The following is a 27,095-nucleotide window of genomic DNA, read 5'->3' on the forward strand; positions in this document are numbered from 1 at the left end:
CATGCCATCTGGTATTCAGAGACATCTTAGGAAAAGGTGAGATTTGATTTTATAAGTCTGTAATGATGGTAAAGTATGTTTGACAACCAGGACTTGACATTAACTTTTTTGCTCACCAGCCACTGTGGCTAGTGGTATCCCTGAGTTACTAGCCACTCAGTATTTTCACTGGCCCCAATTTGTTGTTGGATAATTATGTTCAATATGATTAAAGCCGATGATGACATGCTAAAGTTTACTTAAAAAAGATTTACAACCTCTTAAAATGTAAATGGCCCCTATGCACACTCAAAACAAGACTACATCAATGTTAAAATCCACAGGTCCTTAATCAGGTATTCAGCTCTGATAAAGTTGTGTGTAACATTGTGCTCCTTTCATATGAAAATATGCAGTCTATTAAGACATAGTAATTAAAATAGTAGTTTGTTTTTGCTTATAATAAAATGGTAAAGGGGATCAATTGAACGGATAAAAACTCAGCAAGAGACACTGTCTGCTTAAATATTTATTAACAATTGTAATCAGAAAATCATTTCTTTTTTCAAGAGAATGACAATGAAGGAGAGGTAAATTAAATTTCCTCAGAGCTTTCATCATCAGAGTCATCTTTTTGCTTGTCTCTCTGCTCCATGTTTGAGATAAAATTCAACCCGCCAAAGTGGCCAGTGGGAGCGGTGGTGTTACCCGCCACTGCCGAAATCCACCTGCATTTGGCCGGTTGGCCAGTGTTAATGTCAAGCCCTGTTGACAACACTTAAAGACTGAAAACAAATAAAGCACTCATATGTTACTTTAATAAATAAACATGTCAGTAAGAGATGCTAACCTTTGATCTTTTTCACAAAGTCAAATGTGTTTCACTTTGAAAAAGCTAGGATGCTCCTGCCATATGTTTAAGGACTGTGAAGCCATAAGAGTTACAGAGCCCTCTTCTGGCTGACTGAAGAACAGGTTGTAATGTCATGTCCACAGATGAAACTTGAGTCAAATCTTTCTCACATAGTTTCTATAGTTGTAGTTATTTCTTATCTTTCTGATTTAGGCCCAGTTCTTCTGGAAGATTCAGTTTCAGTTTGTTATTTGATTGTAAAATAATGGCTGATTGACAGCTCAGACCATGAATGTGGATAAACAGAGGAGGACTGGTGACAGAAAACATAGTGAACTTTAATACGAGTCATTGGTCCCTTCTGTATGCCTCAGCTACACCAGCAGGATATGTTACTTTAGATAAATGACTGTAAAAATCATATGATACATCTTTTATGTAACGAATGATAACCAATCAGTGTCAAATTCTTGACCCATCTGTGAAATAATCTAATCTAACATCACCATCCGGGGTTTATAATGCCACTGCATCCGTTTTAAATGCTAATCAACAGGTGGGGGGGCAACTTGAACAAGACATGATAGAAGGTCAATATTTACCCCATTGACTTCCTGTGGTGTGGTCCTGTCCAGGTACTGAGGTGATGTTTGCTAACTGCCGTCTCCAGCTGTAGGAGTCATCACTGGTGGTATTCCATCCACAAGTGTGATTCTCAAAGCTACATGAGCCTGAACAAGGAAGGTGAAAGAGGTAGAATTGACCAGTTTAAGACACTGCAGAACCAATATTGATCCCAAGTGCTTTGCCAATAATTAGTTAAATCTTTTTGGCTTGATTAGGAAAAGTAATGCTGGACTATCATCTTACCGCAAAACTCCTCGTCTGAGCCATCTCTACAGTCCTTCCTGAAGTCACAGATGACCCGAGCAGAAACACACTCTCCAGATTTACAGCTAAACTCCTCAACAGTACAAAGGGACACGATGGCCAACAATCCTGTAAGAAAGTTTATCACAGACAGATAAGAAGAAAAGGAAAGTGAGACGTGACCATAACACTTGTGTTTAGAAAACCATCGTGACAGCACAACTGGTCACAGATTCAGTGAATCCTCCACACCTTCTATTCTAACAGAAACCACGAAGACAATAAACACACTCCAAAGTCAAAAAGAAATACAAAACATGTGAATGAGAAGAAGCTGTGAGGACCTTTACCTGAAAGCAGAACAAAAACTTCCTTCATCTTTGAAGTGAAATGACGGAAGACGAGATAAACCAGAGAAGAAGAGGGATCCTTGCAGCGTGATCGCCTCTCCGGCTGCACCTGTTCAGCTCTCTGTGCCTGTAATATCTGAGTGCAACTTTTATAACAATGATTGAGCTACGTCCAGGACTCCTTATCTGTGAATCCCAGCTTAAAGTCCAGCGTGCACTCAGTCAACTGCTATACATTTCCGCTGCTTGTCTTTATAACCCTGGCAGCATGTCTGCAGGTTACAAAGCAAAGCTTAGGTTTACAAGGAAATCTTCACGTGGAAATGACATCACACTACTGAGGTCTTTGTGGGTGTGAAAACGAATAGGTGGTGAAGCAATCAAACTTGTGATTTGGAGGAGATTAATAGTGTTTGGAGAAGCATAGTTTGGGATTTTAATCCTTTACCTGCTAATTTCATCCCATTAATCAACAATGTACTCTTCACTTTAACAAACTTCTTTTCTGAGATTCAGTCAAATGAGGTCATGTACCTTGCCAAGTACAGTACATGGTAAAAGCAGACATACTGGGTGTTATCTTAACTTCTAAGAGATAAAAAATTCAGACAGAGTGAGACACAACATGTTCTACTTTGGTCATGCAAAGTTAACATGCGTTTATTACTTTCATTTATGTGCAAAAGGATAATCCAACTTTTAAATGGTTTCAGATTTAAACAATTTCAGATTGTTTGGCCTGAGGAGTGAATAAATAAATTTATCATTTTTGAATTGGTTAAATTTTCTTTTGGCTGTTAGGAATCTTACACCTGAAACTGTTCCTTTTTTTATCCATCTAAAGTCCTTTCTCTCCTTTACCTCAAGTGACTCCTGTGCATGATGCCAGATTACAGCTGTTGGGTCTTCTTTCCATGACAACGATTTAAGGCCATGCATCCTCTGAGCAAAGGAGAGATCTTTGGGATCTCATGTTCACCTTGGAGAGAAAACCTCATAAACCTGCACGTATGAGTTAACTTGTACAAATTGTGTTCAAATGCCACATGGGAACATTGACTCCATCCATGTTTATATCTCCTGCATCTCCTGGTTTGTGAACCACCTCCAAATGGTAAAAACAAGGTTTAGAGCAGTGGTTTACTTTAAAGGCAAGAAGAAATTTTCAGACAGTTCTCATACTCTTGGTTTCTTAGCTTTTGTGAAAACCTCTAAAACACGACTTAAAAACAGCTCTTAACGGCTCTCATATTTCAGCGCAGTTAGTCTCAAAAAGAAAAAAAGGAGAATAACCAAAGGGGAAGTGAAAATACAAAATGCTATGATGGATGTTGAGGAACAGAGGGAGAACAAACCTCAACATCTGAATGCCTGTCCCCCAAAACAGGATATTGTGTTGCTACACTCAGGATGCACAAAAATTCTCTTCATCAGCAACAGAGCAATATCACTTTGCTCTAAAAACCTCATAAGCAGTCGTCGGTCCTCCTTGTATTCATCAAAGCATCTAAAGAGCATGGTGGTAGCATGCATGTTGCTTTTGGTGAATGAAGAAATAGCACAAACAGTGAGTTTAGGCACGTTTCTGAGTGTCATATTCACATAAGGTAACTTCGACTCGCAGGATCTTTTCTTAGCCTGTCAACCCCCTTAATATTACACATTTGAGCAGTACATTTTCAGACTGATGGATAAAGTTAAGTTCTTTATTCCTTAAACAAAGCTCCCCTTGCTTTGATTTCTTGCACTCAGTAGATCCTTTAAATTATGTAATAGGGAACTGAAAACTAGGGAAATAACGAAACCTCAGATATTTTTTTTTTCTAAGTTGTTTGGATTGAAAATCTAGCATGTGGTTTGGTTTGCAGAGAACTTAAAGTCAACTCCAGAGACTATCACAAAGCTTGTGCCCCTAAACATCTGCTAACATTTGCATTAGGCTGAAACTTTGCTAATGTCACTAAGGCTGGACCTGGATGCTTTTCTCCTGATATTATTCTTTCACTTTTTTTGGGGTGACAACTTAATTTGAATTGTGATTCTTCAGTAGTTCAGGTTTTTAGTTTGCTTTCTTTTAACACCTGACTATGTGAAGAAGTTTAATGATGATAATATGTACAGCCTATAACAGGAGACATATCTTCCCCAAAAATTCACATAATGTGAGTCAGTTTGTAGGATTTATTCAGGGGATCCCACATCTTAACTTTTTCCCAATCCAACTTTTAAACAAAGACTAAAACGAAGGATTTGAATTTGATGGAGAAAAAGAAAGGAACAGAAAGTCATGATTTAAAATTGTTAAACAAAAAATCCTGATACTTTAATTTTTTTCTGCTACCCCTAAGCGTCACACAGACCTTTCCTGTCAGTCTGAGGTAAAACAATATCAGTGATATGGTGTTGCACTAATTCTTAGATCTCACAGTCTTTGAGAATCTAGATTGCACTTCCAGACTTTCTGAAGAAAGTTCATGTGATTCAACTTTTTTTATTTTTGCATCCCAGTGTGTGGAAAAGTCAGATCTGATGGGTCTTGAGTATTCTGGTGGATGCTGCACTGGCCCATTGACTGTGATGAGTCATGTTTAGCACTCATCTCTTTCACATCTTTTTTTCCCTACAAGACAGGAAGTCCAGGGGCCATTTTTTTTCTTTTGCTCAACCATTTTTGGACACATCCGTGCAAGCAAGTATGTGTGTGTGTGTGTTGTCCTAACTTCCCTCTCATCCTCCCCTCCCCCTTTTTTCCAGTAGCAAAATGTTGAAATGTGCCAATCTGCAATCTGACACTTTCTCATTGAAAAGGAAAAGAAAAAAAACCCTGACGGTGTCAGCGGCATTAAGGTCGTCTCCTTTTCATCCTCATGCTCATAAGTCTTCTGTTTGCAATGCACAGAGCATGTCTGCTGCTCTGAGACTTATCAGAGGAATGGTGACCCCAAGGATAACTCTAGCAGCCTTTGTGCTCTTCATCCAAACGGCTCAGTGCACAGTAACGACTGGTACAGTACTGAATGAAGCTTTTTTTTGATGATGCTTGTTTAAGCTGTGCTTGTGGAGCTGTCAATGTTTTATCGTGCATTTGATGAGACTTGACAACAAGATTGCAGCAACAAGGATGCAGATTAATTTAAGAGTATCAGTGAAAAGCAGGTTTCTACATTTTTATGCCTCAAATGTTGTGCCGTAGACTAACTTAGAGTTTGTTTTTTGGTGGTTTGAAACCGCCAAAGTCTACAACAGAAAATACTGTTCATCTAAAGTGTCTTTCTTCCTCTTTCCTCTGCAGATTTTCCGTTTGCGCTCATTAATAGAGCCACTGGGTTTTGTTTGCTGAAAAGATCAACTCGCTGCCTGGACGTGCGCTGGACAACCAACGATCGTCTCTTTGCTGTCTCGAGCAAAAAGTGCATCGGAGCGCAGGGCAAAAGCGTGGGGAGTGAAGTGAGCCTCTACGACTGTGACGACAAGAGCGCCCTCCAAAAGTGGGAATGCAAGAATGGAACACTGCTCAACCTCAAAGACACACAGTTCTACATCACCGCCAACGCCGATGAATCCATCACTGTCACGAAAACTGTTGGACCCAACAACCACTTCACAATCACAGGGACTACCAGTGGGGCCTGCACGAGGACGTACAGAGGTAGAGTATGAGAGTATTAGGAGTGTGCAGCCAGTGGGAACATCAGCCTGAAGGACACAACAGATGCTGGAATAGATGTAACCTGGTGACTGTTGGTGTCTGCTGCTGGGGAGCTAGTTTTTAACTCTCTAAGGTTTAATTCATGGGCCTGGATTTCCTGAACAAGAAATCATAAACATAATTGCTAAAACCCATGAAGTTTTGCAGATAATTTCATCATTAGTGGTTTAGTTTAAAAATACATGATCTGCTCTTTCTTTCTTCTCCCTGCAGAACTTTACACCATCGAGGGAAATGCATTTGGTAAGATCTGCATGTTTCCCTTCCTCTACAAAGACCGCTGGTTTGGAGACTGCACAACATACGACTCCTCATCCAAGCGTGCTTGGTGTGCAGTAGGAACGAGATATGAAAATGAACAGTGGGGATACTGCCCGACCTCTTGTGAGTGCTGCATTCGTAATCTGACCCCCATGATGATTAACAGGATGCATGTTCTGCTCCCTGCAGTTTTACAGCAAGCTACAGTGAAACATAAAACGTCTGAGTGACCTTTTGTTTTTAACATTTCTGTTTCAACACAGCGACCGACCACTGGTCTAAAAACCTGATAACAGGAGCTTATTATCAGCTCAATGCGCAGTCAGTTCTGACACAGTCCCAGGCTGAAGCCAGCTGTAAACAGCAGGGGGCCGCTCTGCTCAGTGTGGTGGATCCCAACGAGCAGGCTTTCGTCTCAGGTAAGCTGTCACCTGGTGGATGTTTGATGGTGCTGAAACAGATGGTATAATAGTATCATGAAGACTTGAGCTATCATTACTTTACTGTTGCACTTTTTGATCATTTGAATATGTTTCATCTTATTTCTATCCATTGAAACTGCTCTTTATGCATTAGTCTGCAAAAAGAAGAATTATGTCCATAATATAACTTAAACACTAAATGGTATAATTTATAAACATATAACACATAAAGCAAAAAACTGCATTAAACAAGTTTATTTAACTTTTTTAGTTTTCAGTGTTTTGGAAGTTTCCTGTATGATATTAGACTGTTGCACAGAAACAAAGAACACATCTCTCAGCTCCAACTGAATTCTCAAAATTAGCTTTTTGTTTTTCAAAACATGAGGCAGACACAAGACGGATAGTGTTTAAAGTGAAAATAATGACACATTTTGTACTTTGGCTTTTGGTTAAAAAAAGAAAATAAGCTCTAGGCTTCCACTTTTGTTACACCTTCCTGTTTTTTCAGACAAAAGCATCAATCTCCCCTGAATGCTCAGTGTTGGTTGGTTGATTTTATTATTATTATTATTATCTATTGTAAATAGACATTATTTCTGTTTGTAAAAACAGCACCAGAACCTTTAGACCACACTTTATTTCCCCACATTGTGAGTCATAGGATCAGTGTGACACTCTGAGCAAAGAGGAGAAATTATGCAATCTGCTTGGTTTGGGAGAAATACCATAATGGCTAGAATAGAGGGCGCACTGATTATAAGATGACCAATGATTAACAACAGAAAAGAGACTCTTAAAATCTATTTTCAGAAACAGGGAGAAACCCAAACACATTTAATGCCTTCAAATCAAATAGTCAGATGTAAATGAAGCACACCGTAATAACCTGAATAACCTGCAGTGCATCAGATAAATGACATGTCTGCTAATGTGTGCTTCGCATTTCATTAAGAATCTCTGGAGCACATTTAAAGATGACTTTTAAGGATGTCCCTGCATGTTTCATGCCCTTAACTTGGACAGTTGATGACTAAACCTGGATAGATACGCTGATAAAGATACACTCAGTTTGTTTACACCAGTTAACCTCCTATAAAAAATGTTGAAGCCCAAAAGGGATTTTCATTTTCACTATTTGTGATTATTGTGTTTGATGTCTATGTGCTTGTTTTGACAATGTTCTGTATTTTCTGGGCATGTTCAAAAGAAGTGAAAAAGAGGAAGACTGTGGAAAAGAGGAACAATTTCTTACTCTGTCCTTTTTCCTTTTTTCTCTGTCCCTCTCAACCATGAACACAAACAAAAACACACACAGCATTGCTGGCAGCTGGGAAACACAAACTTTGGATCGGGCTGGTCCTGGATCCAGAGCATGGCTGGAAGTGGTCAGATGCTAAGCCTTTCCGCTATCTGAGATGGAACTCAGGTGAGTAACAGAAAAAAGACCTTTCTATTAGTCATACAAAGTGTAACTGCATTAAGTAACTCCCTGTCTCACACTTCAGCCCCTTCAGTTTCACATTTGAGGGTCATATTAGCAGCTGCTCTAAGCTCATATCAGGTTTGGTTATTGATAAACCAAAAGCTGCTCCAAAGCTAATTCAATGAAAAATATCACCACAAATGACTCTGATGTGGTCAAAAACAGATAGACCTAATGATAGGAAACATCCTGACACACTACTTGTGATTTTTGTTTTTCATTACCTCGCAATTATTTTCATTTCTGCAGACTTTATCTCCTGTTTTTATGTTTGTCTCTGTCCAGCACCCAGCATTTAGGATGTGGATATGTGTGCAGCTTGTATTTTGAACATTTGATGATCTCCACCTTTACACTTTATTGCTTTAGTATCTTCTGGTAAAAAATGATTGGGGACCAAAACAAAGACACAAGTCACATAATATAAAAAAAAATAAATAAAATGAGTGTCTAGAAATGTGCTGCCAGTGTTGCTTATAACACACTGGAAATGAATAAAGGATTTGTTTATGATATCTTTACTGCCCCCAAATGGCCAAAAACTGTGTTTCATTAAATACGATCACAGTTTCTTCAACAAGGAACTTAAAAAAATACAAAGACTTCCTTTAATCCCAACAACTATGATCCATGTCTGCAGAAAACTACTTTTGTGACTTTTGAGATTTTGTGTACAAGGTAAAAAAAAAACTTTCCAGATGTTTCAAAACAAGAATAATGACTTTGTGATTTCAGATACCTTAAAACAGTGTGAAAACTTTAATTGGATCATTTTGTTTTTCTAGGGAATCCTCAACCCAATCCAGGATACAACTGTGCGTTTCTTGACTCTGCTGCCCAGCACACCTGGCAAAGTTCATCCTGTGTCAAGAAACTCGGATACATCTGCTACAAAGACGGGACGGCACCAAGTCCTCCACAAAGTACAAAAAAACATTTAACTTTGCACCACTAATACTTTTGTTTGCTCTGTTTAGTGTTTGATATCTTGGTTGTTTTTATCATCAGCTGAGCAAGGATTTTGTGCCAGCCCTTGGATTCCTTACAACGGCCACTGCTTCCATCTTTACCGTCAGCCTCAAAGCTGGTCTGCTGCTCAGAAGGAATGCCGCAAAGAAGGAGGAGACCTAGTGACCATGCGCAATGTGGAAGACCAAAGCTTTGTCATCTCTCAACTCGGATACGGTAAGTGGAGACTCAAAGAAAAATTTGTAAAAGAAGTGTTTGTTTTTTGAAGCGTATTTATCTTGAAATACAAAATTCAAAAAATCTTAAAAAGTCTGAGGAAGGAGTGAGAGACAAAAAAGCGTATAGTTAATGCAGGTTTTAGAGAAACATTGAGGGTATATTTTTACCTGATTTTTATTTTGTTGTAATGAGCACGATCACTGAGTGTCTAAGCATCCAACAGGACAAGATGTAGTAATCTTGCTATTAGGCTACTGCTGTTTGAATTCATCCAGCTACTGCTATGAAAGACAAAAGCTTTTTGGAATCATTCTTAGTTTCCTTATAAATGTGATAAACACTATAAAAAAGATATTTGACCATCTCTAGTTAACTATTATTACTGTTATTATCACGGGGCACTGAGAAGAGGAAATGGAAAAATTTAGAAACAAAGAAAAACTAAAACATAAATTCAAAACCATCTAAATTGCCATAATTTAATGTGTAGAAATTGGGATATTTAACAATCAGATTCTAAATTCAAGCACTCCCCTGCTCACAGTTCTGTTTAAGTGAGGGTATGGTGGCTCTCAAGGATAAAAAGCTCTCTGATGCATATGATGCTCGATGCATCAATGCATGTGATGCTCTATTTGCTAAGTTTTCACCATCAAAAACATCTATAAATCTAAATCTATAAATACAAATTATTTTGCACAAAGAAAAAACAGCAAAGCACTTGTTACTCATTTGCCTGTTTGATTCTACTGTAGAAACATGGCAATGCAGGGTTGCAGGCTTCATGGAAGAAGACTGATGTAGATTAACAAGGCTCTTTCTAAGTTTACATTTAAGGATTTTATAATTCCTTGATAAGAAAATCTATATTTCTGAAAACTTAATTCAATATTTGCCAACTTTATTATCATTATTATTGTTAAAATATTAAGAAAATGCTTCTAAAACTATGCAAACAGAAGATGTTTGATCTGTTTTCAACACTTCTTTGTTGCCACAAGCCTCCAGAGGTGACTCAGCCAGGATGGCAGGTTGATTTACTTAAAACAGCATTGGAGGGGCTGTGAGGAGTTTGAAAGTGATCTTGAAAATGGCTTCCTTCTACATACATGCCTGATCATACACCGCACTTTAAATTGAGATTATCAGCGCAAGTATAGGTTATTTTGAACTGCTACGTCGTAGCCTCCCAATCAGGTCAAGCAAGAGTGGATTGATTTTTGGCACTTTGGAGTCTTTATGACAACACCACACCGGCTGACCAAGGTTGGAAGTGAGAAGAGAGATCTGTGTTTTTCTCTGTTGAAAACAATTTCTGTGATTAATTTTGTAGTGATGGTGGACACAGGAGCGTAACTGTCAAACAGAAAAGGACAGAAGAAGGATAAACTGGAGAGTGATCCAGCCTGAGCTAAAGGCTAAAAGGGATAAACTGTTTGTGATACTGTTCATTCCAACCCACAGTTAGCAGTTATTCTGCAGTGGTCTGTTCAAACTGGAGTCTATCAATAAAATGAAGAGTGAGGTTACGTTAGCTCTGATTGGTAGATGACTGGCAGGACATAACCAGGATTCACTAACGTTACACATTACAGGCATGCCTCACAGCACCACACTGTCAGTAGCCCTATATATAGAAAGCTACTGAACTACTGTACGAACTGACTGTTAGCTTGTTGTCATGTTAGCCTAGGGATACTCTGTAGCACTGGGCTGCTAGCAGCGCTACATATATTTTGATACTGTCGTATGGTACAAACTTACAAAGTTTGCTTGTTGTAATGTTTCAAACTGATTAATATCTTACCTCGACGTGTTGTATCCTGTAAAAAGTTGTCTTGAACAAAGAAAATTTGTTCCAAAACAAACACACACCTACTTAGAAGTCACATATTCACAACAGTGTGCGTGAGACTCTGGGCCAGAAGTTGGCAAGGCAGTCCAATTAAAACAGATCCTCCTCAAAGCATCTTTAAGTGTGTGTACATGGTCTATTAGTCTATCAATGCACTAATTAAGTATCTTATGACTTTTATTAGGACTGGCCTGCTAGTGTATTTCCACAGCAGGGAGTCGCCAGTCTTCAGCACCATTATTTAACCCCTGGTGCAGAATGTTGAGAAAAACTCTTCTCTTTCCATATCCACAGCATCCACTGATGAACTCTGGATCGGACTGAACGACATTAGGACAGAGGGGCTGTTTGACTGGAGTGACCACTCCCCTGTCACCTTCACCAGCTGGCAATATGGGGCACCCACTACCACTTCTGATTCAGTTGACTGTGTCCTTATGAGAGGAGAGGTATGGAGCCCTGTGGTATCATGATTTTTCCCATGTATATTTATCCATATGCTCAGGTTTGATCTGATGTGACATAATTTGGGTCAACAGATATTAAATAAAATACTTTGGATGGTAAAGGGCAATACAGGATATCCCAAAAATATGGTGTAAAAGTATTTCAGTATTCTACACTGATATTTCTTGCAGAATGGAAACTGGGCAGATCGCACATGTGATGAGAAACATGGCTATATCTGTATGAAGCAAAGTGAAACTGAACGCACCGGGCAGGAAGAGGATCTGGATAGAGGCTGCAAATCTGTAAGTGGAAAACTAAGGACAATAAAAAACAAGAACCTTCCAGAGGCATTGCTACAGAGTGCATGATTCAAAGGAAGAAATAACTGGACTGATAATTTTCAGTGTATTCAGTGTTAACTCAAGGCCAGCTAAGCTTCTGTTTTGTGAGACCAAGAGCTACGGTTTTACCAACTCCTCTATTTCAATGTCAAATTTGTTCTCCACAGGGTTGGAAAAGACACGGCTCCTACTGCTACTTTGTAGGACCACAGACGAAGACGTTTGATGCTGCAAAAGAAGACTGCACAAGTTCTGGCTCTTATCTTGCCGATGTTTCCAACGGGTGAGAACATTTTGAGTTTCCAGGAGCTGCAGTGTGTGACTTGTGTGTGCATGTACGCTGCAGGATTTTTCAACAGAAACAAAACTAAGAGCTTGTGTAAACATCTCCAGGGTGGACAATGCATTCCTTATCAGTCTGGTGGGGTCCAGATCAGAAAAACACTTCTGGATCGGGCTCTCCAACATGAAGATCATCGATGAGTTTCAGTGGACCAGCGGTACCCCAGTCACTTATACACACTGGAATGCTGAAATGCCAGGTATGGAGAAAATACAGCTCCACCTTTAAACCAAAGGGAACAAACAGCATTTTACATTTTAAATTTGATTTTACTCCCCTTCAAAAGGTTACCAACAGGGATGTGTGGCTATGACAACTGGGCTTTTGGCTGGCCTCTGGGACCTGCTGCCGTGCACTAACGCAGAGAAATACATCTGCAAGCATCTGGCAGAGGGAGCAGTTTTAACCCCTGCACCACCAACGCAGTCTCCTCCAAAGTGTGCAGAGGGCTGGATGAGAGTTGGAACAAGAAATGTCTGCTCTAAGGTACCACCTGAGGTCAAAGTAGACGCAACACAAATGAAACAATTTATGTTACTACCAACAAAACCCAGGACAGTAGAGCTGCAGAAAGTCCTGCACAAGGTTTGCCCTTCCATATAGGAAAGTGGAAGGGTGAGGTGCCGCTTATAGTTTTTGAGTGAGTGTTTAGCATAATCTCTTGTAATTATACTTTATAAAATAACACTTGTAATTATCTTCACTACACAAAAACTTTAAGATCTTAGCTTTGGAACGTTAAAGGTGATTATATGTTTGTTATTTTGACCAGATTTGCAAATCTGGGCGAGCCAAAGATTAAAAAAGGAAAAGAAAGATCTCAATCTCTATATATCGTTGTTTTGTGTTCAAGTTTTTCACAGGGCCTCGAGCACATGAGAAGACCTGGTATGAAGCCAGGGATTACTGCAGGGCCATTGGAGGAGACCTGCTCAGCATCCACAGTGGGATTGATATGCTAGTTTCAGGGTACGAGTCCGATACCTTTAAAGAAACATAGCTCTTTTAGGAAGAAAATGTTATGTAAATAAAATGAGTTCTATCAGCAAAAGAGAGTTTTAAAACCCAAAACACCAACATGCTGAAATGGAATAAATATAGCAAAGAGCAACATATGACCGCTAAAAATTCTTGTCAACCTCTTTGTTTAAGCATTTTCAAATCAAATTAACATTTGTCTTGACTATTGTCTACAGCCACGGACGAGCCTGGATTGGACTTCACATTCCTGAGTCGAGCACTGGTTTTGCTTGGAGTGATGGATCTGCGGTCAGTGACCTGTGATCAGATACAAGTTTTATACATCAAATATTGTAGAATATATTTCTAATACTTATTTTTTTCTGCATCATTCTTTCTTTTGGCTCACAGCTGAACTTTCAGCACTGGCAAGAGGGAGAGCCTAACAACCACAACAATGATGAATCCTGTACTGAATTCAGAATGTATCGCCGGGATGACGGCGGCTCTTGGAACGACGTCAACTGTGAGAGTTACAATGACTGGCTGTGTCAGATCCGAGCAGGTACAGTCAGAAAAAAGTTTCATCTCAATCATACAGAAAAACGGATGTAAAAAAATGTGGAAATACTCAAAGCATCACTACTTAGTAGTGTCTTTCATATTCAATCAGTGACTTAACAGAAAAAAAACTTTCCCTGTGTCTTGTTCTGATTTTTAGATCATTACATCCCATAAAGTAACTGAGGAAACAAACTGTTTATCTGCTTTAATTGAGTGAAATGAGCCATTTTTCAGTAAACTTAATACTCATACACTTATTAGAGTCAAGAGACCAAGAGGGACTATCTGAATACTGTCTGAATACATTTGAAAGCAGAAGGGCAGGTACAATAATCCACTGGATAAATAGAGCCCACAAAAACTATAGCTATATAGGTATGTTTTTATGAGCTCTCCTTAGGTAAAAACTAGGGATGTTTGATACCACTTTATGAAGACCAATTCCAGTTCGGGACTCCCTCCAGTACTCACCGATACCAAGTTCCAATACCACTAAAATCCCAAATATAACAAAAACAGCTCTTTCTGAGTTTACAATTTGTTTTTAATAATAAATAAAAATGCAAAATAAAACTAAACTGTCAGAGTTTTAGCAATTTTCAAAAACAAACTGAAGTGCAAAATAAAACAGTTTAACTGTTGACTCGCTAACCCATTCAAATTGTCTGAACAGGACCTGACGTACATTGGTTGGGGTGTCAAACCGCAGCAATTTTTTATATTTTATCTCATCTTTTTATTTTAACTTAAACTGTGTATGTATTTTATTCTACTCTGTACAAAGTTCTTTATTTAATGCTGTTATTACTATTATTTCCTCTACCACTTAAGCTCTATTTTTTCTACTTTTGTAATATTTAGTGTTTCTTTAGAGTTTTCTATTCACAATAATTGTACTTAGAGAGAGTTCAGGTTGGAGTCAAATTCCTTGTATTCTTGAGGATACTTGGCGAATAAAGGGGATTCTGATTCTGATTCAATGTAGCGCCAACTACTGGCGAGGAGGACTTACTCTACATAAGATTTTTTTGCCTTGAGCACCAGCTGCTGGTATCAGCAGCCTTTGTGAGTACCAGTACCTTGAAATAAGACTGGTATCAGCCCAACACCCAATACCGGTACTTGCCCATCCCCAGTAAAAACCATACATATATTTCCTCCTTAAAAAATGACTCATGTACTCTATTTTTTTTTATTTACAGGAATGACTCCTAGACCTCCTCCAAATAACACTGTAGTTGGTAAGTAAGCATTTTTTAACTAGCAAAAAGACACATGGGTTATTAGTGATGGATGGTTAAACCTAAAGTTAGTATATCCTGTTATTGGCTTTGTATGTAACTGACTCTACTGAGTTAATCAAATAGAGTTTAAAATTATATGAGCTGACTTATAAAGTTAGATTGAAATGAGAGTAAGTAGTACTCCATTTATACAAACCAATATACGTACACCTCTTTCAGATTTTAACACCACTGCAGACGGTTGGCTTGTTTGGAGAGGAAACCAGTATTATATCAACAGAATGACAATGTCTGCGGATGATGCTCGACACTACTGTCAACAGTGGCATGGTGACCTGGTATCCATCAGCAGCAAAGAGGAAAACTCTTTTTTATGGAAACAGGTCAGCTGTTGAGTTTTTTTTACTTTTACAACAACACAATTCTGTACCTTATAGACTGTCAGACAGTATGCTATCAAAGGAAGAGGTTTTAAAGGCTGTGATTGTCTGTGTCTGTGTTCACAGATCTCCAGAAGCTATGGCTACTATTACATAGGTTTGTCTGTGGACCTCGATGGCTCATTCTGGTGAGTTTTAATCACAGTAAATTATCTGCTGTGAGTGTCCTGGCCTATTGTTTGCTCTCAAGAATTAAATGTGTGTAAAGTGCAGGGAGATTCGCTTGCTTGGAGTTGATACCTGTAGTGAAGAGGGCAGTATGTAAGTCATTTCTTATATAGGTTAGTTGGACACGTCTACAAATCCAAAGGATAACTGGATACAGATATTCATCTATTATCCACATCAATACCTTACCCATTTCCAATTCTACAATTTCTTGTCAAGCTTTATTTCTTTTTGATTTCTGAAAAATGTTGAATGTCAAGTGTTTAGTGTCAAGTGTATTGAAGCTAGAGTTTGTCTTTCAGGTGGATGGATGGGACTCCATTGGGGTTACAAAAATGGGATGAAAATCAGCCAAATACCAACACCTTTGATGAGAACTGTGTTACTATGACCTACTATATGGGTGAGTAGCAACGAGCTCCACAAATTTAGCACAGCCCACAACCCACAGTGTTCTGGATGATGTAAAAGTGCTGCTTTAATTGGTTGTTTTTTAAAATTATTTTCTGTCCCTACAGGTTTCTGGACAACCTGTAACTGTGGCCAGGAGCACTACTCAATTTGTAAAAGAAGCAACTCAGTTCCTACTAACACTACTGCTGCACCAACCACTGCTCCTAAAGGCGGCTGCCCTATCAAGTGGACCAAGTTTGATTCAAAGGTAGGGAGTTGCCCCAAATCTGAGAGAAGTTTTATGAAGTGCTTTTATATTGATAAAAAGTTACTTTATGGAGGGTGTGGAGGAGGATCTGTTTAAACTGAATTGCGGCAACACCTTTTGGCCCAGAGTCGCACGCACACTGTCATGAAGAAATGACTCTTAACAATAGGGATGCACGATATTGGATTTTTGCCAATATCAGATATGCCGATATATCGAAACCCCTTTTGGCTGATATCGATACCAATACCGATAATCACAAGTTTGTTTTTTTCTCTGTAAAGAAAGCTAAGTCTATCCTGTACTGGAACTTATATGTTACTCTTATTGTGACGGTCTTACTTGTTTAAGAAACACACATAAAACAAGACAAAAAACATTTGATTTTGCCATAAATAAGAAATGTATTATTTTTTCAAACTCAAGACATTCTGTACTAAAATACAGAAAAATAATTTCTTTAGATCACATGAACTTTAAATGGACAATGCATTTTTAAACATAAGCAAGTTGCATTTGATTATTTTAGAGCTACTGTAACAACCTGGTGACAGACACCGAGCTCTGCAGTGCAAATAATTGAAGTGCTACATTTTATTTACAGATACCGATAAACAGGTTTTTGACCTTTTATCAGTCGATACCAAAATTGTGCTGATAATATCGTGCATCCCTACTTAACAAGGCATGTGCTAGTTTTGGAAATGAATGGTGACTGGATCCTCTTTTTGACATAACTTTCTACTGGATACAACGCAACGAGGTAATGTAGTTTATAACATAGTTAATTAGCTATCTATATTCAGTGCTAATAACAGCCAGGTGCTGTAATGCATAATCTTAGTGAATCCTGGTTATGTCCTGCCAGTCATCTACCTAGGAGAGCTAATTTAACCTCACTCCTTATCACCATGTTAAACTCACAAACTGCCACGTGGAGATGTGTCAGTGACTTTAGGCTTCACACAGATGGCTTTCAAAGAATATACTAAAATTCTCTTTTTATTTCTGACATGTAGTGTTACAGTGTCATCAGTAACCGGCAGGCCACCTGGGAAGAAGCAAGGAGACAATGCATCACGATGGGAGGCAACTTAGTCTCAATTCCCACAAGACGTGAGCAAGGTCTGTCCTACAGTTTCACCTACCTTTGGTTTTCATCATGTTTATAAAAACAAATGATCGTAAACATAATATTCTAGATCATGCTTGTCACTAAAACATGATGATGATGATGTATTCATGGTTTTTTCAGAAAAAAGGAAATAAAGCATGTCTATACAATCTTGATAACTGGTTTTTGTTTTGGGCAAAGAAAAAAAAAACACTTTTCTTTTTTTTATATTTCAGTATTTTTAATCACAAAGATGGCTGAAGCAGCAACTCCAGACCTATGGATTGGATTGAATAGTTTAAAACAAGATGGGTTTTACTGGACTGATGGGAAAAAAAGGAAATACACCAACTGGGGCTATTCTGTAAGTACAGACTTTAGATATGAGAAAAGAGTTTGTACATATTAATATAACTGTCCTAATTTTAGTAAAATTTTAATGTTTTGATGAATCCCTCAATCTTTTTTAAAAAATATATTATTTTTGCTGTTTAGAGAAATATACGCCGTCAAGGGAGCTTCTATCAACGATGGAATGAGGTACAATTTCAATGCTAATTTAAAAGGATAAAATTATATTTCATCTTTTTTTCCCTTTTTTTGTATGAATTATAAATGTAAGTTATTTTATTTTTATTTTACCAGTGCTCTTGGCTACTTCATTTGAAATGTAATCTGCGATGCACTTTCTTTGTTTTTTTGACGCTTTACCAGTCCACAGAGTATAAAAGTTCACAAATGAATAGAATTTTTGTACACTCTGAAGCTTTGTTTTGCTGGTAAACATTTAAATATTTTATAGTTTATATAAATATTAACTTAAGTAATTCCATGTATACTAATTTTTTGCCTTTTACCCAAAGCATTACCAGACTTATTCCACAGTAGGACATGCAAGTTATGATTAAACTGGTATTGAATCATCATTGGTAGATACCAAAAGCCCAGGTATCGGTATCAGTATCGGAACCAGAATAGTTGGATTGGTGTATCCTTACAGGAAATATGTTAATTCATCACGATAAGGCTTACACTCATCAGAATTTGCTAATGAGATGTTTATTACATCTGCTACAATCAAAGATAACAGGGAAAAAACTGCTAACGGTTTTGACCGCTTAAGGCAATCATTTGAACATTGTGCACTTTAATGTTGCTACCAATCCATGGCTATATCTCAAACGACTTAAATGTTTTTACCTTTTAACTGCATATTGTGGGGCTATTATCTGTATTTGTAGTATGTACTGATTCACTTTGTGTCAAATAAGTTCCCCCACTGGAGATTAATGAAGTTTTCTAAGTCTAATGATAACCCGTAATGTCCTTCTCCAGGAAGACTGTGTTATGATGACCAGTAATCCCACTCTTGGCATTGGCAAATGGTACATCAAATCCTGTAATGACACCAATGGATTTGTTTGTCATCGAAATCTTGGTGAGTATATTTGTTTTAATTGATTAGGAAAAATTTAAGGTTTAACTTTAATATACATTACACTTCCTTTGGGGATTTTTTTACTACGTTATGAAAACAATATTCTCACATGTGCACTGCAGACAATCAAAATGAAAGAAATATATTTTAGTATGTCCCACTTGTTAGTACATTGATTGAAAATCAATATAAAGTTTAATATATGTATTCTTGAACTGGGATGGTCAGTTTTTCATCTTGAAGTTGCTGTCGATATAATCTTTCTCTCTTCATATTTTTTAATGGTTTCGAAATGACTCATCATTGTCAACAAGCCTCCCCATGGCTCACCTCTTGTACGACCCAATTGCAAGAGAAATTTCCAAACTAACCGGATTCATCCCTCATCTATCTCTCCTTTCAAACAGATCCAAACACTCCGCCCGGGCCAGAGCCATCGATTCCAAGCACTTACGTCTCTCTAGGAAATGACAGCATTAAGGTTGTGACTAAAAATCTAACCTGGGACGAGGCCAAGAAACAGTGCGAAGGGGAAAAAGCCAACCTGGCTAGCCTGCGGAAAGAGTGGACACAGGCCTATGTAGAGCTGCTGTCAATGAATCTGAAAACTCCTCTTTGGATTGGACTGAACAAAGAGCTGGTACAAGGCTGCAGACATCTGCCACTACAGTACTGAATAAGTTCAGGGAAAGTCATACCTAAGCATTAAAGTCAATTTTAACTGCCCAAAAATCCCCCAAAATGGAGAAATGGCTGAGCATGAATGAACATCCTGTTAAACAGTTAACATTTCTAAAATATAACGGTGATGACGGCTTTGTGAGAAGTCAGCCAGTGCTGATTTATTTATTCATTTAATTATTTTTTCTAATAGTGTGACTTGGCAATTATGTGTTAAAAATACACATTCAACTTCAGTTCAGGGACGAGAGTTAAATTTTGTTGTGATTTCAAACATAGTGCAGCTTACATCAAGTTTTATCTTAATGTAAAAAACCTGTTTGCTTTCAGACTGGTGGTTATTTTAGATACATCGATGGCTGGCACCTGAACTTTGCCAACTGGGCAGAAGGAGAACCCAGCAGGGATCTTCCATGTGTTTACCTGGATGTGGATGGAAAATGGAAGACGGCTGCATGCAGTACCAAGATGAAAAGTGTTTGTATGCAGACTTCAGGTAGGTTAAAGGATTCTGTAATGCATTTGAGCTGATTTACTGATATACTTTATTCAAATGTGTAGTAGGAAGCATGCTATTGTTATATATTTTGAAAACTTGGGGCAGAGTTAGCATCTGAATTAATCTCCAATTTAATTTGAGCACTTGCGAATTTCCACTCTTGTGTTTCCATGTCCTGTGAAGTTCACTATGATGCATTGCTAAACACAAGCTCACAACTAACAGGAGAGGATGTACACTTGAAAGTTTACAGTGTGCAGTGTGCACAATGTCACCAAGTGAACCCTGTATCCATCCCTCTTTTATTCACAGACACTCCACCAACAGAGTCCAGCATCTACCCAGGAGTTTGTCCAGAAGAGACCCAAGTGGAATATCAACAGAGTGCTTCCTGGCTACCGTTCAAGGCTCAATGCTATTTGTTCATGACAGATGAAATTGAGTGGGCTGATGCAGCTAGCAGCTGTGTACAGCATGGTAAGAGATGAATTTTGAGTAAATCAGATGTATGATGGCTAGTTAATGTATGTCTGTGGATGTATATGTAACTGCCTTTGTTTGTTGGTGAAGGTGGAACCCTGGCTAGTATCGCAAATCCCGATGAGCAAAATTTCATCAAAAGCCAAGTGGAAATATTCCAGGATGGTCACATGTCTTTCTGGATTGGCCTGTTCAGGACTCACAAAGGTACAACAATAATAATAATAATGCACGTGCATACTCAAATAATATATTCATCACAAAATAAATGAAGAAAGCAAGAATAGAAGCTTGGTTACCAAAAGTGCCCAACCTGTTTCTTTTTCTAAAATACTTATTCAGCAAACTTTTAAGGGGAAATTAGTAGTAACTTTTTTTTTCTTATCTTATGGTACAAGGAACCTGGATGTGGTTGGATAAAACAGTCATGGATTACACCAACTGGTCCCCATCTGAGCCCGAAAATGACTACGGGGAGATTGGAACATCAGATGGACTTTGGAGGACAGGTCGCAGATGGCATGATCGAGGATACATCTGCAAAACACCGAAAGGTAACAGTATGTTAGTCAACCAAAAGCTCTCTATAAAGATCGATTAGCAAAGTAAAATCACGCCCTGAGATCCAAGTCTCTTTTCCCTTCTTCTTTCAGTGTCAGCTTTAGATCCAGAATCCAGACCTGGTAAGCTTTATTTAGTTTTCTCATTAAGTTGTGTTCAAATGGGTCAACAGTTTTAATGATTTTATGTATCCCTTAACATTAAAAAGTTATTTAAAATAAGTGCACTTGTATCCAACTAAGTGTTCTTCAAATATCTGATCTGATGATCATTCGCATGATGTTTTCACAGAGCCTCAAGGTCCGGGACCCCGCAACCGTGTCCACACAAGTCTGGTGGTTGTGCTGATCATAATCGTCATTTCCTCACTGATGGCTTTAGGATTCTTCCTCTACAAGAAGTCTCCACGTCCCTTACCAACCTTCGATAATCCACTCTACTTTGGCACTGAACGATCACAGCCAGATGTGGTCGACACCAACAAACTGATAGAAAATGCAGAGGCGGAAAACCCTGAGCCAATCATAGCCCTGTGATTTAAAAAGCCAGAGAATCGAAAAGGAATGCATGATACTGTACAGTATCCATGCTGTATTAGACGTTGGCGCTTTGTTACTGTTTTATTTACTGTTGTTGTTTCTGCCATGTGTGGTTTATATTCAGTTATTTAATGTCATATGTGAGTTTCACTGGAGTTGGAAATGTCTGACCTCATGGAACAGAACAGTTTAGGCTCTGGGATGTCTCAATGGGAATGACTGCTATTTGATTTTTTTATGTATGATTGAGTGTAAATATTTGTTACAAGTTTTGCTTATGCAACTTCGATGCTGTTTATTGCTTATACTCTTGGGATATGTAAAAAAAAAACAGTTTCTGTTATACGAACATCACTGATATGGACATTAAAGATTTATTCTGATGAGTTAAGAAAAAACAGGGCACTGATTTCTCTGCTATTATCCTCTTGACTATCCCTCTATAAAGTAAAATTGTCACCAAACCCCAAAAATAAATTTCAAGAGTAGCAGCTGTCAACAGAGGGTGCAAGAGGACAACTCCAAACATAAAGGATAACAGACCTCTACTGAATATGCAGAATGCACTAGAAATAGACATGTCTCTGTAGTGGAAGTTGATGCATGGGCTCAAATCACCTCCAAAAACCATTATCTGTGCACTAGGTACTTTTCACTACATGCACAAATGCAGATTCAAAGTGAACCTGACAAAGATGAAACTAAACAAACCTGATCAAGAACTGACAGTGACCTCTGGGCCCTGAGCTCTTGGTGATGGCACCATTAATGCTGGTTCAATGTGGACAGGTTTTAGAACGACTTAAGCCTCGTTTCCACCAAGCAGTCCAGTCTGGATCAGCATGGGTTGGCTTGGTAAAGCCTGATCCTGTTTGTGTTTATTCAACCAACCATGCCCCTTCTTGCTAGGTGACACAGTAAACAAAGAGCAACGATGGAAAACATCAAGCAATTTGCCTTCTTAGTGATTGCCACTGGCTATTTGAAACAAAGTGGAGTCAAGCTTTGTTGTAGAGAAGGCTGTGTGCCACCAGGAGAAATACACTCACCGGCCACTTTATTAGGTACAACTTGTTAGTACTTCAGAACTGCCTTTGTGGCGTAGATTCAACAAAGTACTGGAAACATTCCTTAGAGAGTTTGCTCCATGTTGACATGATAGCATCACACAGTTGCTGTAGATGTGTCAGCTGAACATCCATGATAAGAATCTCCTGTTCCACCACATCCCAAAGGAGCTCTATTGGATTGAGATCTGGTGACTGTGGAGGCCATTTGCGTACAGTGAACTCATTGTCATGTTCAAGAAACCAGTCTGAGATGATTCCAGCTTTATGACATGGAGCGTTATCCTGCTGGAAGTAGCCATCAGAAGATGGGTACACTGTGCTCATAAAGGGATGGACATGGTCAGCAACAATGCTCAAGTACTAAGTTGGTACTAAGGGGGCCCAAAGTGGGCCAAGAAAATATCCCCCACACCATTACACCACCACCACCCTGCTAAACCACTGGTACAAGGCAGGATGGATCCATGCTTTCATGTTGTTGACACCAAATTCTGACCCTACCATCCAGAGGACGCAGCAGAAATCCAGACTCATCAGACCAGGCAACGTTTTTCTAATCTTATATTGTCCAGTTTTGGTGAGCCTGTGTGAGTTGTAGCCTCAGTTTCCTGTTCTTAGCTGACTGTTGCCTTTCTATCACCTCGAACAAGTGTGGCCATTCTCCTCTGACTTCTTGCATCAACAAGGTATTTTGGCACACAGAACTGCCGCTCACTGGATATTTACTCTTTTTGGGACCATTCTCTGTAAACTCTAGAGATGGTTGTGTATGAAAATCCCAGTAGATCATCAGTTTCTGAAATACTCAGACCATCCTGTCTGGCACAAACAACCATGCCACATTCAAAGCCACTTAAATCACCTTTCTTCCCCATTCTGATGCTTGACCATGTGTACATGCCTAAATGCACAGAGTTGCTGTCATCTGATTGGCTCATTAGAAATTTTGGTTAACAAGCAGTTGGACAGGTGTGCCTAATAAAGTGGACTGTGAGCGTACAACTGCTGTTGCACAGAGAGTGTCGATTCTTTTCACCAATCAACAGACTGCAGTGTTTCTAGCTCCACCTTCCTAGTCGCTTTAGTTAAGTAAGGCACCCCAACTTGAAGGGTCCCAAAAAGTGGGACGCCTCATTGCAGTTATACAGGGATCTGTCCTGAGATTGGTCAGGGGAAACACCACAAAAAGCATGCTGTACCAAGACAAACCGAAGTGAACCGCTTGGTAAAAATGGTGCTCTATACTACGGTCCCCACAATGCCTTATTCAGATGATCAAGACGATCCACGCAATACAACAGCATAGCTCAGTAGAAGACTTGTGGTGCTAAAGTGGCTGGACTGCAGTCCCAGCTTGTCTTTAATTGAAAAACACAACAAAACCCCTGAACTGATGAGCAGATGGAATCCTACATCAGGAAACGCTGGACAAAGCTTCACTTGCAAAACACTAGAAACTGGTCTTCTTGGTTCCCAAAAATCCACTGAGTGATGTATTAAGAATAGATGATGCAACACAACAGTAAAAGTGACCCTGTCCAAACTTTTTTTGAAGCCTGCATCAAACTCAAACAAGTTTATATTTTCCATTAAATGTGGAGCTCACAGCAACTGCTTTGGAAATTAGGTTGCTGCTAATTCTTCACTCTAATAACGCCATGGTTGAAAGAAGACTTGTTAAAGTCAAGATTGACATGTTGAAACGTGGCTTTTGCAAATAAATGGTGAGGCCAAGTAAAAGTAGTGTGCAGGATTTTTGCTCATCAAAGCTTTAGAAACGGAAACCCAAAAAGATGCGGAGTCCCTTAAATTGGTCAGTGTGCAGTGTGCATGTATCTATTAGATGTCATGTAGAGCATTCAAAGCTGTGGTTCAGACCCCCTGATTAATGTTTTGAAAATGAATTTATTTTTTTTAATTGAATTATTTTTTTTAATTGAATTTGAAAAAACACAGAATTCAATTTCAATTCACAAAAAGCAGTTTCAGTTTTAAAATTCAATTTCAATTCACAAAAAGCAGATTCAGTTTTGAAATTCAGTTTCAATTCAGAGCGGCATGACCGTTACGTCATCTTGTGTCTGTAGGGCGACTAATCAAGCACAGATTCAAAGACACCCTCTACATGTTCATGGACTCTCCTGTGTTGTGTCTAGTTGTGCTACTCCTCCCCTGAGCAGGACGATCATCAGTTCAACAATGGCTGAAGACCAGCGGTTGAATAATCAAGTTAAAAATCACATAATACACATGGTTGTCTGTCCACTATGTTACCCTGCGATTGACTGGCGACCGGCACCGCTCTCTACTACCTCTCTGCTACCGCCTTTCGCCTAGTGTCAGCTGCGACCACCCCGCAACCCCGAAAGGGATAGCCGGTATAGGAATGAATGAAATCACATACATGCCCCTCAGCACTCCCGAGTTGACAATCAAAGATGGCTGCCCCCCGTTCTTAACAGTTTTCAAGCTCCTGAAATAATCAGTTCATAAGCACTTCTGACAAATGTTTGTAACACTAAATCAGACGTAAACATAGTATTGTTCAACTTTTATTTGTAGAAATGCTACCTCAGTGTTATTTACATCCCTCGTGTGGTATTTGTGAACTAAACCCAGGGCATGCTAACAACAGCTTACGAAACATCCCTGGTATGTCAGCACAGATAGCGGACGTGTAGAGGGTGTCTGTGAATCTGCTCGATTAGTCTTACCAACAGGCAATGGTCGTGCCACTGAAATGATTTTTAAACTGAATTTTAAAACTGAATCTGCTTTTTGTGAATTGAAATTGAATTTTAAAACTGAAACTGCTTTTTGTGAATTGAAATTGAATTCTGTGTTTTTTCAAATTCAATCTAAAAAAGTAATTCAATTAAAAAAATTAATTCATTTTCAAAACATTAATTTTCAGTTACACTTAATGCTTTTCAAATCAATATTTTAATTCAATTTCAGTTTCTGATGGCACAAATATAACCCCATAAAATTGGGGTAACTGTTTTGTCATTGCTTATTAGTTGGCCTAAAGATATATTCCTACAGCATGGGGTGGGGCGCACATGACCTAGCGAAAACCGTTATATTTTACACAATAGTGTAAATTCGAGCTTTATTGCAACAGCTTGGAAAAGCCTATTTCCTGTTTCAACATGGGTCAAGACAAGGTTGGAGTGTATTTTTTTTTCTAGTTTGGAGTAGATGAACTGAACTAGTCTGCAAAAAGCCCTGACATCAGCTTCAACAAGGTGATAGACAGGTTCCTTTCCTTCAATAAAAAACAATTATTTTTATCAACAGCATAACAAAATGTGCACAAATCTCTCATTCAGTCCCTCAATCTGTGGCCACAGAAATTTGAAATATGCCCATGAGAATTGCAGAAATTTCTTCTTTTAAAATGCAAAGTTTTCGTTCCATGTACTTACCATGCATGTGTTGCAATTTGAATTAATGCTGCAATTTCTAAGTATTGTTTATTTGATTGTAGAGTATTAGTACTTTGTAGGATTTTATTGCATTATGTTGCCTTCTGTTTGTCTCTTCCAATTTCTCAGTTTCTGTCACACGTTCATACACTGATCAAATAAAGTCAATAAACCAGATCACCCATGAGCGATGTGCTACAAGACAACATCGAGACAACATAGAGTGAAGAAGCCACCCAGACTTATCTTTGCTTGGTCTGTTAAGGTTGGTTTGTCAGTGCTATTTAACGCCTCCTCTGAACGTGAGCTTGTTGACTGTTGAGCTGCTTTGTGCCCAAAGACTGGATAATTAATGGATGAAGCCACCATGATGACAACTGCAGCCCATATTTCAGCAAATTCCCATCCTGTCTATGTTTTCTGGGGCCAGAAGTTGCCTTATACCTTCTTTATTTCTGCTGTAAAGACTGGAATTAGTGAAGACTTTGAGGCTGTGGGAATAGCCTCAACAGATACCACAGACACTGTAAGCTAAAATAAAAATAATTATGATAATCTTTATATAGAGCAGGTGATTTAGCCGCGAAGAGATAAAGAGAAATTAGGCAACTATTTAAGCTAAGTGGCAATCGGTTTCAAAAGCCTGTAAAATAAGACAGACAGTATTGATACCATAATAGCTTCCTGATTGCTTCCTTTCTCAGTTAGAGTGTGTGCAAACCACAACTTTTAGTACTTATACTTCTCCTATAAACTAAAATGATGTATGTAAGAAGAAAGGTAAAAAGGAGGAAGACAGAACTGGGACTGAAAATGAGGAACGACGTCTGGTTTATGCTTTAGGTAGCCACGTACACTGTCGGTTAAGCACAAGTCACTTCTTGCAACAGACCACTAGCACTTCCTTTTCTCGACACTGTCTCACACATTCACATGAGACTGTGAGGTATATTGTAACTCATCAACCAAGTCTGCAATCTCAGCATTTGGGTTTCACAGGGCAAAAGGGGAAGGGCCCACTGATTTGACCAACGTGATTGCAAAATACAACACTGGAGAAACCAAAAATCTGGGCTGAGATATAAAATGGTGAGAAGGTGTGTCACAAACAGTACGGCTGACTTGTAAAATCCTTCCCTGA

The 27,095-nt window shown here is 38.7% G+C and overlaps 1 protein-coding gene across 1 annotated transcript; it reads left to right on the top strand.

Moving 5' to 3' along the window:
• The first annotated feature begins 4,806 nt into the window (after nt 1-4,806).
• LOC141804421 (macrophage mannose receptor 1-like) lies at nt 4,807-21,798 on the top strand. The gene is made up of 31 exons (XM_074688835.1): nt 4,807-5,057; nt 5,345-5,701; nt 5,975-6,145; nt 6,286-6,441; nt 7,763-7,873; nt 8,716-8,853; nt 8,939-9,115; nt 11,268-11,422; nt 11,612-11,725; nt 11,932-12,047; nt 12,158-12,306; nt 12,394-12,593; nt 12,961-13,076; nt 13,304-13,376; nt 13,479-13,632; nt 14,834-14,872; nt 15,095-15,258; nt 15,382-15,443; nt 15,786-15,886; nt 16,002-16,144; nt 17,164-17,269; nt 17,495-17,622; nt 17,754-17,798; nt 18,594-18,696; nt 19,104-19,336; nt 19,708-19,873; nt 20,189-20,353; nt 20,447-20,563; nt 20,755-20,910; nt 21,010-21,039; nt 21,209-21,798. Exons 1-31 carry the CDS (start codon nt 4,814-4,816, stop codon nt 21,451-21,453), a joined length of 4,434 nt encoding a protein of 1,477 aa, XP_074544936.1. The 5' UTR covers nt 4,807-4,813; the 3' UTR covers nt 21,454-21,798.
• Nucleotides 21,799-27,095: the final 5,297 nt, after the last annotated feature.

This window comes from Halichoeres trimaculatus, unplaced genomic scaffold (assembly GCF_033239565.1).
Source record: "Halichoeres trimaculatus isolate MK-OKI-2021-1 unplaced genomic scaffold, fHalTri1.1 fHalTri1_scaffold_15, whole genome shotgun sequence".
NCBI lineage: Eukaryota > Metazoa > Chordata > Actinopteri > Labriformes > Labridae > Halichoeres > Halichoeres trimaculatus.

Coding starts and splice junctions, on each gene's coding strand:
- LOC141804421 (XM_074688835.1), top strand. CDS start 4,814: ATGTTGAAATGTGCCAATCTGCAATCTGACACTTTCTCATTGAAAAGG. Junction 7,874..8,715: donor CTATCTGAGATGGAACTCAG/GTGAGTAACAGA, acceptor TTGTTTTTCTAG/GGAATCCTCAACCCAATCCA. Junction 15,444..15,785: donor GACCTCGATGGCTCATTCTG/GTGAGTTTTAAT, acceptor TTTGTCTTTCAG/GTGGATGGATGGGACTCCAT.